Below are 16332 nucleotides of genomic sequence, written 5' to 3' on the forward strand. Positions count from 1 at the left end.
CGAAAAACACTGACTGACTGTCGTGATTCATCTTTATTATTAAGTTCAAAGACAAAAACAAAAACAACAACAACAACAACAACAACAACACATCAGATCTCAATAAATAGAAACATTCGAATAAGTTTTCAGTTCAAAGTTTGCAGGAAAGATCCAGGCAGGATCCTCAGTGTTTGGAAAGACCGCAGACATTGGCATGATGAGTGGAGGAGTGCAATCATGTCCGCTACATGGAATATGCAATATAAAATCCCTTGAAGAATTACAATCAATGTGTATCAAGTCATCGCGCCCAGCAAAGCAGCTGCATGTACAGTAATAATTTAATCCCAACATAGTCGAGCATCCGTGGGTTAGTATAAAAAAGAGTTCAAGAAAAAGTCAACTCTTGCGGTACATCCTTAATTTAAAAAAACACACAAAGTGCCCATGTTTGTAACACATTTAAATCTCTTGACATTATTTCTTACAAAATCAGTACCAAAAAACATGTGAGGGCCAAGTAACAATAAAATTGTTACATTCGATTGAAACAGTTGCCTCGTAAAGTGTTCACATAACGCAGGATCAAGGCAGAGTGACATTTCCCTTAAAAACAAATTTAAAAATCATCATGGCAGCACAGCCATTCGTCACTTAATAAAGCACAGAGGTTGAGCTCGTCGATCACCATCATCATTGTTTCATCAACAAGCCGAAGGCCAACACAAGCAAGACACAGACGGGCGGCGGTAATCCTCCGGGGAGACCATTACTGATAGAAAAAGCTCTGTCACTTAACATCGCTGATCCTTCGGTGGATCTTGTTTCCATGTTAAAACAGACGGGCGTCTCCCGAGAGGATCTCCTAGGTCCTCGCTGGGACAAAAACGTGGCGCTCTGTCAGAGGATCCCAGTGTTTACGTTGTGATGAATTATCTGTCATCTGGGCCTGCTGGGGGGCATCAGGGCAGCTCTCCCCGCCAGCTAGAAAAAACAAACACACAGTTAGCACACATACTGTTGATGAGCGTCTCTTTAGCATGACCGCAGTGTTTCTTTCCCCAAACTCCATCTTTTTAGCTGTTCAGTGGTGGCCGGGAGAAGTTTATGAGCTTACTAACTCACTAGACATGAGCCACTGCTTGTTCATCACACTGCTGGAACAATGCCCCAAACCACAGGCATCTCCAGAACGCCTTGAGTACCATTAAGGAATGTTTTAAGAAGGAAGGATTTACGAAAGTCCGGCTGACGGTCTGAATACATACCAGCTGAGTGTGCGGCAGCGGAGACGGGACTGCAGAGGGCTTCGGCTTCACCGGAGGCATCGGAGGCTTTGGCTTCATGGTCTTAAGACAGTAGACATTTACATGTCAAATAAGTGGCAATGGCAAGTACAATCACAAATATATGAAAACATTTTGGGTTAATTTATTTAAAAATGTCAAGTACCGATTTGGTTGCCAGTGGCGGTAGAGGTCTGGATGGAGGTTGTGGCTTTACCTGCAAAAAAAAATTACAATTACTGTATGATTTAACAAAGCAAGCAATTAGTGTCCTGGGAAAAAAAAAAAATGTTGCTGAATTGTGTATTAAATTTTACCTGAATATAGACTGGCTTGCTTGAAGCAGACGGTGGCTGCATGGGCGGCCTTACAACCTGAAGAGCAACAGACACCTGAACAATAAGAACTACAGCTCGACATACAATGTAAATATGTCTGTTTAAATTTGTTATGAATGAAATACAATAATGACAATGATAAATAATAATACAGTTTTGTCAGTGGGTTAGATTACCTGATGCATTTTTGATGGCTGAGGTACAGCTGGAACTGTCTTGGGTGGCTGTGAGGAAAATGAATGAAAAAGACATGAATCATTTTTAACCATTCATTTGACTGGTTTTACAGTGTAATTACAATAACGGTCTGTTTATGATTTTTTAAATTCAGCACCCACTGGAGCCTGGAGAGTGGGGCTGTGGGACAACTTCAGAGGCTACCCAAAAAGTAATCACCACAGTGACATGGATTTCAGAGGACAGTTGGCACAAATGGAAATATCTTGTTGTATCTTGTACGCAAAATTCAAATCAAATTGGAAGTTCACCTCTGGAGCAGCTCTGCTGGGCCTCGGTGCTCCAGCGTGTGGTCTGGCAGGAGCCGAGAACAGAGTTTTACAGGGCTGAGTGGCCGAAGACTCCACAAACGTAGGCTGGCTGATGTAGGTGTTCCCAGGACGGGGGCTGCCTCGAGTGCTGCTTGACCGAAACACAGGGTTTGATTGTCCTGAGGTAGACTGGAGGCATCTATCAAGAAGTGAACACAGACGCTTAAATTAAATATGGACAAGATAGAGTTTTGTCTCTTATAGTTTCACGTAAAACACAGAAGTGATCTCACAGACACAGAGACATATTTCTGTACCTCTTCGCAGGTCGTCTCCTGCGGATGCAGCACATCAAACCCCCAATGACCAGGACCAACAGCAAAAGGGAGCCAACCGCCAGCGACACAAAAAACACCAACCTATTCGCCTCTGTACACACAAAAACACAACTTTTTCTTATCACTTTTTCTTAGGATGAGCACGCACCAGCGCACGCCACCTGCTCAGGAAGCAAAATTCACTGTAGCCTCATAACTGTATTTGTACAGACTAACAGGGGAATTCCATCAGATCACTTCTAGTCACCAGAACAGAGCATAATTGTTTGAGAGTCCATGAGGAATCTGTTCCCAGTAATGACTCTTGGTGGAAAAACGGAGCCGAGCATCAGAGGAACAGACACAAACAGTCATGCGTGAAGTGTGGTGATTAAAAGGTCAACCATGTATAAAGAGGCAGATACATGGTCGCTGAGTACCAGAGCATAACACGGACCGTACCTTTAGGCATCTCTGTCTGCTGCACATCGCAGAAGGGCGGGGCCCAGCCGGGGTTGCAGTGACACTTACTCTCGTGGTTACAAACCTGTCAGAGATCATACGTGCACTCAGTTACGCTGTCATGGCTCGACATTGCTCCAAAGTGTTGTGAGGTGAACATGCTTTTTTCTTTACCCCGCGGTTGTTGCATTTGGCAGAGCAGTCATTCATCCCGTACACTTTTATGTTTGCCATGTCTTGACACCGCTGATTGTAGCACACCTGAGAGACACAAAGAGACACCGTGAGGGCGATAACACCGCTCACTGATCTGTAGTTCATGGAGGGTTTTTTCACGGTGTCAATAGAAACACAGGCACGTTTTCCTACCATGTTGATGCCACACTTGGTGCCAGTGGGTACCATGCCCAGATCTGCAGGGTAGTTATCTTCAGGGTTTAGAGTTGCTTCGTTGCAAATTTCTCGATTTCCTACTTTGTAAAAGGATTTCCTGGATGTCACAGGGAACTCCCAGCCTCCGGTGCAGAAAAGTGTCCCACAGGATTGATCTCTGTAACCAAAAACCATGAACCAATAACCCTTAAAACCCACCATTGTTAAATGCTGTGTGCTATCATTCATTCATATCATTTTGTCTTTTTCATGACCTACCTGCTCGAACACCTTTGGCTAAACAGAGTCTTTTTGCAGCTTCCATGAAGGTGGAAACAAGCATCTGCGGCCACGTCAGCGTCTGAACAGAAATAAAACAAAAAATTCAGCCTCTGACGTAATGTATCAGAATCCCAGCAGATCTAACCCGAGCTGTAGTTCACTGGTGCTTTACCTGGACCCCAGAGTCTCTTGCAGTGTTCCTGCTGTGAGGGACACTGTCCATTGTAGCAGTATCCTTTTCCCCGGTTGCAGGACAGGCCGTTTTGGGTGTAGGCGTCAGTCGGACAGGAGGCAGAGAAGCCAGTGCAGTACTCTTCCAGGTCACAGTCCCCTGTCTTTGATCGGCAGACGCTGCCTGTCGGCTTCAGCTGCAGAGCAGAGAGAAACACAGATGGTGATGTTCCGCCTTCTGAAGTACGTACACTCGCACATAACCGGCCAGATGGCACGATCAGACAGTGTCTAGCTATATGGTAACACATTAGAATCAGTGTGACTTCCCTCATTTAGAGAGGACACAGTGAGTATGACTTACGTGGCAGTTGTGGCAGCACTCTCCCTCTGCACACTGGGCCTCTGCGTTGAGTTTGCAGGTACTGGCATTGCAGCAGGGATTTTTGCATTCCTATGAGGCAGACGGAGGACATTATGACTCAGTGTCCTTTGCAATTGCTTTGTCTGTGTGATTTAGTTGTATGCACCCTGTGTGAGTGCAACCTACACGGACCTCTACAGTGCCGCAGTCACACTCCTCTCCAGGCTCCAGGAAGGCATTGCCACACACTGGCCCCCCGTGGATGCGATCGGTGGAGGGAGTATCCAGCAGACAGGGAGGGCTCACCTCCTCCAAGAACCTGCTGAGCTGCTGCTGACTGCAGCTGCTGAACCGATTCGGATACACGAGTCTGAAAGAAGCGATGGTGAAGAACAGGAAAAGAGAAGGTAAATATTATCTTCCCCTCAGGTTTAAGGACAGAAGATGTCAGGGGGTTGTGTGCGCAGGTGAGAAACTGAGCTCTCACCCAACACTGTCAGCCATGATGCAGTATTTTCTAGATACCGAGGAGCCACAGACACAGTTTTCTGTGTCATGGGACAATCCCAGGTTGTGACCCATTTCGTGTGCAATAGTAGAAGCCACTCCTACTGGGTTAGTGTTATGGTCCTGCGTGTGTAGTAGAAAAAAAGTATAGTTGAGTAATTCACATTACATGATTCCCTCTCATTTCCTTCTAATTTGTTTTTAAGTTTTACATTTATTTAACAACAATGAAACGTACCTCGTTGACAGCTCCAGACTTAGACGTGCACATTGAATTGGTGTTTGCCAAGCCGACGGTGGAACCATCAAAATCCACACCTCTGGGTGAAGAGGAGTTAAACATTTTTAGACACCAGCTCTAACAGATTAACAGATATTATTCCATGTGTCTGTCGGTAGGAAGTTGACATCTTACGTGATGAACTGCGCGTTGTCGTGCGCGATCCTCGGCAGCAGGTTCCGCTGACGCCACTCGAGGAAGCGACCGAGAGTGATCTCAGGGTTAGTGCTGACCTCTATCTGATCTCTGTGCGACCACATATCCAGACCGACCAGCATCACTCGAACACCCACAGGGCGATACAGCTGAAACACAGCAGCACATTATCAGTGGACATCGCCCTAAAACTGAATGAATATCAGTATTTTTGAATGCGCCAAAGTCAAACAGGTAAAGCTATAAATCGCAGGACAAATGATTCTGTCACAGGAAGCCACATTTTGTTTCTATCTGTCATTCCTGTGGTCCCTACTCTTTCAGACTATGCAAAGAGGATTGTGTGATGTATGTGAACATTTTCATCTGAGGTGTGAAGACTCACAATCAAAGTCAGATTTTCACAGTGGGGGGACTTTTCATTCCTTTTATTGTTTGAGTTCCAGTCGGAAGAGAGACAAATAGTATCAGGACAGATTTCTCGCATTTAATCCACAGTGAAAGTCTGATGTGACAGTTGGTTTTGCTGCTTTGTGAGAAGAAATGAAAGTCTTGTCTGCATCCAATGCAAATAAACTACATTACAAGTATAAATAGCTGGAATATTTAATGAAGTCCAGGAGAGAAATTACATGAAATTACATGAAATTAAGCTTTTATACTCATTTGATGTTTAGAGAGGTCTTACTTTTTGTAAGACCTCCTTTCCTTGATATTTTCCTCCCAAGAACAAAGGGTTTTTTTGCTCTGCAAATGTAACAATGTTGAATAATTTTAAGGGACAGAGAGAAACAGACATACCTTGTCCACATGGTTTGCTATTTCAAGCATTCTGGCCTCTACTGTCTTCTTACTGTCAAACTTCTTACACTAAAAAGAAAGGATTATTTTATAATTAGTAATAGTGTCAAAAGAGTCTCAGATATGAAACACAATCATTACACAATCGTTCCCCTTCTTGAGGGAAAAGTGCATTACAGATAATCATCATTATATCTGCAGTAACATGACAGACTCTGTCAATAGCAGGAAAATAGGAAATCAAACCTCCTCGTGGTCGGCCACCAGAACCAGCTCCACTGTCCTGGGTTTAAGTGGACGGTCTTTGGCCTGGGATCTGCCTTTCTGAATAGCACAAAATATTACCAATATTAGATCTAAGTGTGTGTGTGTGTGTGTGTGTGTGTGTGTGTGCGTGCAAATTAAATGAAATGAAAACCAATGTAAAATGTAACAACAACTTTGGATTTTTCAAATGATTTTAACTTTATCTTCTAGTTCTCACATCGTTAGATTTTAAAAATAGAGATACAAGTTACAGACCTATTGTGCACATCAGTATTTTACTGCATGTAACTTTTCATTGTATCATCACCATGCACAAAATATTGAATATTAACGGCCTCCCTCCAAACATACCCGCTGTAGGTTTCAAACCCTGGTGTGTAAGTGTATGTGTCCGCGCTGTGTCTTTACCAGACTGCTGAGCTGGAACAGTCCAGACGAACGGGCTCCATGATCATAGAATGTGGTCGTGTTTCCATGGGAACAGGAGCTCCTCTTCCTCCTCAGGTGTTTGTGGTTGTAAATAGCGTGAAGACCCTCGTCACTGTAAGTCTTGGAGCTCCGTGTGTCACCCTGCTGTCCTGCCTCGGCACCGGCCAGAGGTTCAATAAGGTACATCTGGTCCCGGAGAAGCACAAACCCCCTGTGGTGCAAAACAGGGAAATTCAGAGTGGACAGAGACAAACACCTCATTGTCTTCTCTCAGTTTAACAAGTCATAAGGCAGCCTTCGTTTTTTTACTTTCCACACCTTTTCGAAACTAACCTGTATTTTATAGCATACAGACAGCAGCTTTAATGAGAGAATTGTGTATGACTGGGTTACAGGACTGGACACGCTGGTCATGAGTCACAGCAGGAGACATACAATCCCAAATCTTCATAGGTTTAATTCATTTTGGCAGTCCATTTAGCGAAACAATAACCATTTGTAATTAGAGCAATACTGGATGAAAATGTACATCCAGCATTACTCACTTTATTCCAGAGCACAGTCCCACGCTTGCAGACGATTCCTCCACCCCCACAATGTGTCCATGGTAGTAGCAGTGAACCTGAACAGACATCCATCATTAGTCAGAGAATCACAGGAGTGATTTCACACTCACACCTAGGTTTTGTTTTAGTCTGCCAAGGACATCACCTCAAGCAAAGTGTTGAAATGTGACGAGATCTTGAAGATGGATATATTTAACTGTATGTTTGTGTCATGGTCAAAGGAAGTGACAGTCTTGACCATATTTGTCAATTCCTTATTTGTGTGTGGTGTCATCTTTCTCATAGTGAGGAACTTGGTTGTTGAGAAACTACATAGGGCTTAAAGGTGCCCTTATGACATCTGATATTTTGAAATAAAAAGAAAAGACTGGCACGTATTCCCTATAATTTAACATACATGACAAATGAAAAAACAACAACAACAACTGCATGTGAAAGAGGACATCCTGTACTTAATCTAATAACTCCTATGGTCTGTGAAATCAGATAAATATTTGATGCTATTAACCAGTATGGTAGACTGTCAGACATCTGTATTGCCCACATAGTTAATTTATACAGTGTTTCAAACAGAATGTATGAAGAGAAACTTTAAGGCAATTCAGTCTGATTGGCTCAACCATGCTCAGACATTGTGATTTTTTTTCAATTCTACAGGATCATCTGTTTAAGATAAACTCAACTAATACAAAATACAGTCCACTATAATGCAGGCTGCTCATAAACACAGGGATAATGTTCATGTTGGTGAAATAATAGTGAATCAATACAAAATTAAAGTTACATACCCTGAGATCTGGGATATTTGTGACCTCGGTGCCCTGATCAGAATAGTGTGTCACTGCAAAGTTTTTCCCGATACGATCCCTGGAAAGAAAAAACAGATTTTATATTTTTTTTTAAATAAGAGTTGGTGACGGATCAAAACTAAGAACTGTATGTGTAGATCTGCATAGTGTAGAAAATAATAATAATCTTACTTGTTCCTTTCAAGATGCAGTGTGTAGTTTTGCCCTGCAATCGTCAAGGAGTACTGGACTACATCAGGGTATGTCTACACACAGAACACACAGGCAAACACACACACACACACACACCACACACACACACACACACACACACACACACACACACACACACACACACACACACACATTAATACATTTTTCAGTAATCTTAAACACTTGATCTAAATGAACTGTACAGGAGAGTGTGTGTGTGTGTGTGTGTGTGTGTGTGTGTGGCCTACCTGGTGTGTAGCAGCATCGTTACTGAGAGAGTCCTTCAGCCTCTGAGGTATCACTGTTTGGTACTTCTTCACATGAGGTAGAGTCCCCACACTGCCCGCAATTACTCCTGCATGTGGGGACATTGTCATTAAAACAAGAAGGAACGAACGAATGAAGGAAAGAAGGAAAGAAAGAAAGAAAGAAAAAAAATGAAGGAAAAAAGAAAGAAAGAAAAATAAATACCGTACCCAATGAGGAGAGGAAAATCCATGAGAGATATCCAGTGTGTGGCATGTTGCTCGGTCGGACGCACTCTGTCATTGTGAGCTGTATAGTCTGAGGTACATGCTGAGACTCCTCGGCTCTCCGCCCCTCTCTCCTCTCTCCTCTCCCCTCTCTGCTGCTGCCGTGTAATATCCTGGACAATCTGAGGCTGACAAACCGCATGAGTCACTATGGAAAAAAAAGTCCAACGTTGTTCTTACAAAACGCACTGAAAAAGTTGCAGACCTAAGATGTATAGTCAGTGTTATACTTTAGGACTTGTTTTCTTCCACACACTGCTCTGCGATCTTTCTTGATTACCAACATGTTCTAACCTCTTTTACCCATTTACCACTGCTAGGTTACACGAACATCCCCAAAACAAATGCTGCAGCATGTAGACACATTTTCTCGGGAGGATCAAAAGTGATAAAATACGGGAAAACCCCTTTCGTTAACAAAAAATATCCAGTACATGGCATCAAATGGCTGTTCTCTAGTTGAACTGACGGCTGAGCCAACAAAACCTCTCAGTGGTCTTTGTCGCCATCTACTGTCGAAATGGCGGAGCTGTCGGACAATTTATGTGTTTTCTAAGATTTTAGCACGGGGCTTGTGGACAAGATTGGTTTAATAAAAGACAAAAGACAAGACAAGCGTACACCTGTCTCCAAAGTTTACACAGCAGAAACCTCATATATTGTCATTAAAACATTATTATGAATGTCCGTGTACAACTCCCCCCACATGTTGAGTCTGACCAGTTGGTGGCGGTAACGCACCATTTTGTTTTTAGCCGCGTTGAAAGACTCGGCCCCAGAGTGGGAAAACCCGAGATGGGGGATTATCAAGTGTCAAAGTCTATACTAGCAATAATGGGAAATCATGACAGCTAATATCTCTCACATGGAGTGATGTAAAAACAGGGTGGCTGCAACTACACCACCACTGGCTGCTGCCTCAAAATAAAATCCGGTCTTGACAACATTACACTTGATTAAGCTAATTTTAAAGGTACTGTTTTTTTCATATTCAGCCATATGTTTGACATTTGTTAAACACATAGTTAAAATTGTAAATTGACGAAAACTGGTTATTTAAGACAACACTCTGAAATTGCAATAACGAGTGTCTTCCCATTCTTCCCACTCTGCTCTCATTACGTGAATGCAACACATGACAACCGCCAAAATATAGAGTACGTCATCACTCCGCGACAACAACAAGCCAAACAGAGCTGACTTTAAGGTTTTCGTGGACAGAATGACAGCTTCTGGAAACTGCCCGACAGGAACCACGGAGGAGCGGGAGCTCCCGTTCAGCTTCACCCCGCAGCTCTTCCACCTGCACAAGGACCACGAGCTGTTTGAGGTAACGTAGTAACAACGACCCGAACCCACACCGACCGTTAGCACCCACTGTAACACGCTGCGTGTGGACGCTGTTTGCAGGATGGAGACATCCACAGACACATGTATCTGCAGGACCTCTACGTCTCAGGGGCAGACGACGAGCCCGCACTCAGGTATGAACGACAAGTAATATTTCCCCGCTGGAGCCGCGTGTCATCCCTGGTATGTGGCTTGTTCCACTCACAAAACAAGCCACATACAAAACTGAATTTATACTTGAGCTGAAACGATTAGTCCATAGTCTGTTATGGCAATAGATGACTCTTTAAGAAAAAGATTAACTTGGCCCTGTCCTTCAAAAACTATTAAATGATTAATAAATCATAAATTTGTCCATCAATCGAAAAGCAAACTAACAGCCAATAGGCTACAGGTGCGATGAAAACACAAATACACGCAGCAGCAGTTACTGGAAGGACTTTTTTTTTTACTTACTGACGTCTCTCAACTCACTGAAACTATTGTTGTGGATGAATAAGAAACTGTAGCACATGATCCTTGCCAATCTGTGTTATGGGCTGAAATTGAATAATCTTTTCCAAGATATCATCACGTTGTCACTATTGAGGTAGTGTTACAGTTAAAGAAAGAAATCAAATTTGTCTTTGCCGGTGGGGCTACTGTTTTTTGACCTGTTGATACTATTGTGTTTTTTTGCATTAAATTCTTCTATTAATATGGTTGTGTAATATTTTGGAAAATTGTTAGTCTAGAGAAGTCGTTTGTTGTTTTTTATTAGTTTGTTTTCTAATATCATACTCTACTGTATGAGAAGTGCGATTATGTGGATGTGTCATCCCAGCGTCTATATTTTACCAGTAACATCCAGAGAGGAAAAATGAAATACTAAAACAACAAATAAGCCAATAATGATAATTCTAGAGGAACAACTTTGGATTTTTAAACTTTTTTTTTAATGTAGCGCATTGTCACTTCAGTGTTTGTTGGGCCGTAAGTCACCTTCCTCCACGTCCTGTCTCCTCTCAGTGTATCGGAGTTCGCCTGTCACATCTCCGGCTGCAGCGCTGTCTTCAGTGCACTGGAGGAGTACGAGCACCACTACAACTCACTGCACAGACACGTGTGCTGCTCCTGCCGTCGCTCCCTGCCAAGTGCCCGGCTCCTTGACATTCACATCCAGGAATGGCATGACTCTCTCTTCACCGTCCTCGCCCAGAGGCAAGACATGGTAAGCCAATGGAAAAATGTATGAATCATATATTTTACTGTACTTACCCCTTAAGCTATGAGGGAAAAGCTGTACACAAAGTGAAATATTATGAACATTCTTTAAAGACTTTAAAAACCTTCTTTCACACCCCCACTGTTCAGTACCAGTGTTTGGTCGAGGGCTGTGGACAGAAGTTCAGGACTAGTAAACACAGGAAGGATCACCTGATAAGAATCCACAAGTATCCTCCAGACTTCAGATTTGACAAAACCAAAAAGGACAGAGGGTAAGACGACTACCTCCACATTTCGTCCACTAGATGGCAGCAAAACATCAGTAGAAATATTATTCTGCAAAGTTGAAGTCGAGGAGGGCCCATCTTTGTTATAGTAAACATGATTCATGCCTCTTAATAGAATCTTTTGATATATTCCATTCAAATTTAGAGTGACATTCCCTGCTTCTTTACTGAAATCAATGTATAGCATTACTTTAAAAACTCAGCTACAGTGCAAATTGTTCAAAACACATATTTTTGTGCGGATTTTAATTCTGTCCAATTAAAATCCTCACATACTCTTGTACATCTATGTTTAACATCATATATTTTTTATTAGAACCCGAGAGGCGAAGAGGCCGCAGCAGAAAGACACAGCCATGGAGGTAGCAGACGACGTGTGTGAGTCTGAGGGTGTGTGCGAAGTGATGTGTGACGTGCTGTCCGAGCAGCGCGAGCTCGGAGAAACCATGGAGACACTTGTGGAGGAAGAAGCCGCTCGCATGACAAAGCCCGCTGCTACCATGGAGCACACAGATCTTTCTGCCGCATTTGACGGCAACGGCTGCACAAGCAGCGAGACGTTTAAAACACAATACTCCTACAGGTAAATTCAAACCCATTCCTAAGCCATGTTTGACATGTGTTTAGGTTAACTGTGAATTTAGGGCAAGTTTCTAGCCATTAGATAAGATGTTGTTATTTAGGGTAAAAACTTATAACGAGCTGTTATATAATGTCATATTAAAATATAGTGTTCATGTCTTCATAATATTTTCTAAAGAGTAAATAAAACTACTGAGGCACAAAACATCAGCTGTGTTCTTCTATTCTCAGAGTCCCTACGACCGTGTGCTTCGGTCACAGCTCCGTCCGAGGCTTCAGAGGACGACGGGGAAGGAGGAAATGAAAAAACGCCAGAATTGCGTCCTTTTTATGATGTATAACTCAAGAGCCTTGTCTTTTAACTGAATATATTTACTGTCACGTGTCCTTTAACTTAAAATAAAATGGCTTTTGCAAAAAAGAAAGAAACCTTTTGTTGTTTTGTTTAGTGTATTTTTTTTTTTCTGCTACAAGGCTCCCATCTCACTTTTCTTTCTTGCGGTAACATCCAGCCTGTTAGTAGACGGGACCAACTGCACTGAGCGTCTCACTCAACACATCAGTGTTGTCTGTCTTTATTATAAACTTGACTTTATTTTTATTGCACTGTTGACCAGTTTGATAATGGTGGAAAGTATGTTGTGCTGCTATGAAGTAGTGCTTAAATCGAAAGTTACGAATGAAACCACGGTTCTATGAGTCCTGGATGACCACCAGTGCTTGTTGAGCCCCCTTAGATCGAGCCCCCTTAGATCGAGGGCTGGCTGAAGTCTGCCGCACCTTTTCTTGACCAGAAAATAAGTTGAGTAGTCAGTAAGGATGAAATAGAACACAAATGAGATAAGGAAATGACCGAGTTTTAAATAAGAGGTTTTTAATAATTGTACAAAACACCTTTTCACCCATCAAATATAAAATATGCTGTTCATTAATGACTGATGTGAGTCTGTCAGTCTAGTTCAGCATTTTTAAGTGTTTGGAATAATAGTTTTATTTACATTTTGCAACGAAAGTGACCGTGGACTTGAACTTTTAAGAGCTCTTCAAACAGATGTGCAATAAAAGGTTCTTGTGAGGTAATGTAAAAAACAATAATGTAAATGTATTTTAAAGTTAATTTGTATTTTTATGGATATAATAATATTTTTGTCTCTGTGAGAGAGTGTGAGATTGCTCCTGATTATAATTCTAGGTATAATCTACAAGTCATACTTCTTTGTTATCTTTAAGATTATGAGAGAAAGTCTGACTGCCAGCCACATTATCAAATCCGAGTCTGTAATACTGGACTTCCTCAAATTAAACAGAAAGTGGGGTTTTAGTCTAAATTGATTTTTTAAATGTCGATTGTTCTTCTGTGTTTTCTATACCAAGTTTTTTTAAAGGCCTCCGAAATAGAAATTATTATTAGTGAGTGTCACAAGTTATTGCTTTAAATCCGTGTTATCTTCTTTTTCAACATAAAAATTACATTTACTCAAGCAAATATTTGAAAATGCTGGAAATAGCTAATAATTGAGTTGAAATAAAAAAAAAATGTGTTCAATGAGAGTTTGTCATTTAGATGTAATTTCTTTTTACTGAGTACAAATACAAATACAAATAATTACCGCAAAGTAAATCTTAAATAGAAAATTCGGGGAAAAGATGAAAAAAAATTGAACTGCTCCTGTTCCAAGTGTTTCATGAATGAAACAAAAATCCAGGTAGTTTGTTCAGTGAAAATATTTCGTGGACAAATATTCTTCTTGCTCCTAGATTTTTTTTTACTATAACTAAAAATATTTTACAAATAGGATTCAAGGTTTCAAACAGCTTTTTCAACATGTTTTGCAGAGTTTGTTATTTGCTGTGTGAAGGAATTTTTAAAGGCCGCTTTCCCAACGACGCAGTTCAAAGTTAGTGAGGGTTACGACAAGTAGTACATCCCATACGGTCCACCGAATAGTCCCGGGACAGGCAAGGCGGGCCGCGGTCCGTTCAGGGCCGCGTACAGGGACGGTGCGCCCATGGGTGCGCCCAGGGGGAAGGGGAACGCGAAGCCCGGCAGCAGCGGCTTCGTGGCCAATTTGAGCTTCTCCACCTCGGCCTCCTGCAGCCTCTTGGCCTTCGCCCTGCGGTTCTGGAACCAGATCTTAACTTGGGTCTCTGTGAGGCTGAGGGAGTTGGAGAACTCGGCTCTCTCCGCGATGGAGAGGTACTGCTTCTGACGGAACTTCCTCTCCAGAGACAGCAGCTGCGAGGTTGTGAAGGGAGTTCTGGGTTTCCTGTTATTCTTGTGTTTCCGTAGATTGCAAGACGTCGGGCTTGGAAGTCCTGGAAGTACGTTGGAGAAAAAAAAGTCACGTCACATCACTGGAATATAGACAAATTATGATCCACACATACAAGTGATGGCACATCGGGGACATCGAACACAATAGGCCTAAGCTATTTTACACTTTGGGCAGTTTTCTGGAGCCTTAAAACCAACACGACCACATATCAAAGTTTTAAAAACTCTCTCCATCATCTCTAGATTTTAGAGCTTATTAGGGGATGATGGCTTACTTCATTTTTTCCTTAAAACCTTTTTTTTTTTTAAATGTATACGATAAGAAACTTTTTTCACAAGTGAAAACCAGTCTAATAATAATAATAATAATAATAAAGAAAGAGCACACTCACTTGGAGGGGATGCGTAAGGAGACTGAAACCAGGGGCTCGCCTCCTTGTCGCCGGGGTCCAGCGCCTCCGGTTTGGACCGGTGTAGTCCCCTCGGTGACGCGCACTCGGTCTCCTCTGCCCGGGCGCAGTCTGGAGCAGGCTCGGGGGAGCGGCGGCTCCTGCCGAGCGGCCTGTCTGATATGAGGGACTCCACGCTGAAGGGCAGGTCTGAACTTTTGGTTTTACACCTGCGGACAGGTGACAGGTCCAGCTCGTCGGTCCCCGTGCCGCCGGCGGCTCGGTCCTCAGGTGGAGCGGTCGAGGGCGGTGATCCCTGCGCAGGATTCATTACGCACGACTGAGGTGCCATGCAACCAAGTTCCCCGCCGTGCTCCTCGCCGCTGCTTTATGTCGTCGTGTTTCTTCGCCTTGGGGGGAATCTGCTGAAACCGCCGGGCCACATCCGAAGCTGCACGGCCGCGTGGTAAAAACTTCAGATTTGACGCACGGACTCGCCTCCCAGTCCCTGAAGTGCCTCAAGTGCGTCTCTCATCTTGCCGCCCGCCAATCGACGGGCTCGACGTTCACCACGTGACGCCGAGCAGAGCGGCCTCTGATAGGTCAGCAGGCTCGTCGTGACGGTGCAGCGCACCGTGGTTCTTGACAGATGTAAACCTCCGACCAGAGCCCCGAACTCCTGAAAACAAGTGGGTGTAACATGTGCACTGTCTCATGTGTACCATATATATCACTACATCCTTCTCAAAATACCCCTCTAAGTTTAAAGCTGCACTGATTAGTATTTTTAGTTAATATATGTTTTTTGGCTTTATGGCCCTCAGCATCACAGTTTTGCTTCTCTCTCACCAGCCTTGTTCCCAGCAGCAACAGGCAGCAGGTCTAAAGCTCTAAAGAGCCCAGAGATCAAAAACAGAGACCAAAGGAGACATTGGACCTGCATTCATGACTCCAAATCAACATAAATGTTGATTTGTGTCTTCCTGCTGCATACATATATACATGTGTATCATGTTACCTTCATAATGTGATACTACTGCATGTCAATGTTGTGTTTGCAGCTTGTTTACAGCCAAAAATGTAAGTAGGCCTGGTTTAACAAAAAGAGAGATATAACCCAGTTTCCAAAAGTTTATTAGAGTAAATATGTCATCAAATTATAATGCTGTTGCAACGTGTTGACGGTAGTTTTTCCACTGTGTTTCATTAAAGTAGGAAGACAACCCTGGCTTACAGTCCTCTATATTCTTTCTTAAGAGTTATTATCGCTGTAAATTTCTATCATGTGGCCTGTAATCAAATTAACTATGGCTGTTCATTGGCCACATTTCAACCTATTGTGTTCATTGTGTGTAATTCCTCAGGGAGACAGTAAAACCCCTGACTAATGTTGCAGAAGCCTTTTGAAGAGGCTCGTCCACGTTGGCTCTGTTCTGCAGCTCTTCATATCGAGTCAAATCATTGTCAGTGAAAATAGTTTTTCTCTCTTATGGGAACTGTTGTTGTAGGTTTGCAGCAGGACACTGTCTGTCTGTCTGTCTGTCTGTCTGTCTGTCTGTCTGTCTGTCCGTCTGTCAATAGGACAATTGGTGAAATGAAGTTAACTGTTTCTCTGCCCGAGGTACATAGCTGCTTTGATCC

The 16332-nt window shown here is 42.8% G+C and overlaps 3 protein-coding genes across 3 annotated transcripts; 1 reads left to right on the forward strand and 2 right to left on the reverse strand.

Annotated features, from left to right (window-relative positions):
- Nucleotides 1–14: 14 nt before the first annotated feature.
- adam8a (ADAM metallopeptidase domain 8a) lies at nt 15–8961 on the reverse strand. Its single transcript, XM_035606537.2, has 25 exons — nt 8546–8961; nt 8318–8424; nt 8049–8122; nt 7857–7935; nt 7048–7124; nt 6482–6713; nt 6053–6130; nt 5807–5875; nt 4985–5154; nt 4808–4889; nt 4550–4692; nt 4255–4432; nt 4063–4152; nt 3700–3895; nt 3525–3606; nt 3243–3423; nt 3048–3134; nt 2874–2958; nt 2412–2523; nt 2095–2293; nt 1783–1830; nt 1586–1642; nt 1435–1485; nt 1251–1331; nt 15–966 (listed from the first exon to the last, which is right to left on the reverse strand). Exons 1-25 carry the CDS (start codon nt 8742–8744, stop codon nt 922–924), a joined length of 2802 nt encoding a protein of 933 aa, XP_035462430.2. The 5' UTR covers nt 8745–8961; the 3' UTR covers nt 15–921.
- A 792-nt stretch (nt 8962–9753) lies between these two features.
- Nucleotides 9754–12452, forward strand: znf511 (zinc finger protein 511). Its single transcript, XM_035606934.2, has 6 exons — nt 9754–9932; nt 10013–10086; nt 10961–11162; nt 11306–11430; nt 11762–12028; nt 12259–12452. The coding sequence occupies exons 1-6, from the start codon at nt 9825–9827 to the stop codon at nt 12329–12331; spliced, it is 849 nt and encodes a 282-aa protein (XP_035462827.2). The 5' UTR covers nt 9754–9824; the 3' UTR covers nt 12332–12452.
- A 429-nt stretch (nt 12453–12881) lies between these two features.
- On the reverse strand, nt 12882–15265 carry msx3 (muscle segment homeobox 3). Its single transcript, XM_035607013.2, has 2 exons — nt 14695–15265; nt 12882–14343 (listed from the first exon to the last, which is right to left on the reverse strand). Exons 1-2 carry the CDS (start codon nt 15041–15043, stop codon nt 13937–13939), a joined length of 756 nt encoding a protein of 251 aa, XP_035462906.1. The 5' UTR covers nt 15044–15265; the 3' UTR covers nt 12882–13936.
- Nucleotides 15266–16332: the final 1067 nt, after the last annotated feature.

The sequence above is a fragment of the Scophthalmus maximus genome, chromosome 10, assembly GCF_022379125.1.
Source record: "Scophthalmus maximus strain ysfricsl-2021 chromosome 10, ASM2237912v1, whole genome shotgun sequence".
In the NCBI taxonomy this organism is placed as follows: Eukaryota; Metazoa; Chordata; class Actinopteri; order Pleuronectiformes; family Scophthalmidae; genus Scophthalmus; species Scophthalmus maximus.

Bases quoted from the DNA above. Each gene is read 5' to 3' on its own strand.
- adam8a (XM_035606537.2), bottom strand. From the start codon at position 8,744: ATGCGGTTTGTCAGCCTCAGATTGTCCAGGATATTACACGGCAGCAGC. The intron at 2,959-3,047 runs GTAAAGAAAAAA...GATCTCTGACAG, and splicing joins CCAAATGCAACAACCGCGGG to GTTTGTAACCACGAGAGTAA. The intron at 1,486-1,585 runs GTAAAATTTAAT...TTTTTTTTGCAG, and splicing joins GCAAGCCAGTCTATATTCAG to GTAAAGCCACAACCTCCATC.
- znf511 (XM_035606934.2), top strand. From the start codon at position 9,825: ATGACAGCTTCTGGAAACTGCCCGACAGGAACCACGGAGGAGCGGGAG. The intron at 11,163-11,305 runs GTAAGCCAATGG...CCCACTGTTCAG, and splicing joins TCGCCCAGAGGCAAGACATG to TACCAGTGTTTGGTCGAGGG. The intron at 12,029-12,258 runs GTAAATTCAAAC...TTCTATTCTCAG, and splicing joins AAAACACAATACTCCTACAG to AGTCCCTACGACCGTGTGCT.
- msx3 (XM_035607013.2), bottom strand. From the start codon at position 15,043: ATGGCACCTCAGTCGTGCGTAATGAATCCTGCGCAGGGATCACCGCCC. The intron at 14,344-14,694 runs GTGAGTGTGCTC...ACGTACTTCCAG, and splicing joins TCCTTACGCATCCCCTCCAA to GACTTCCAAGCCCGACGTCT.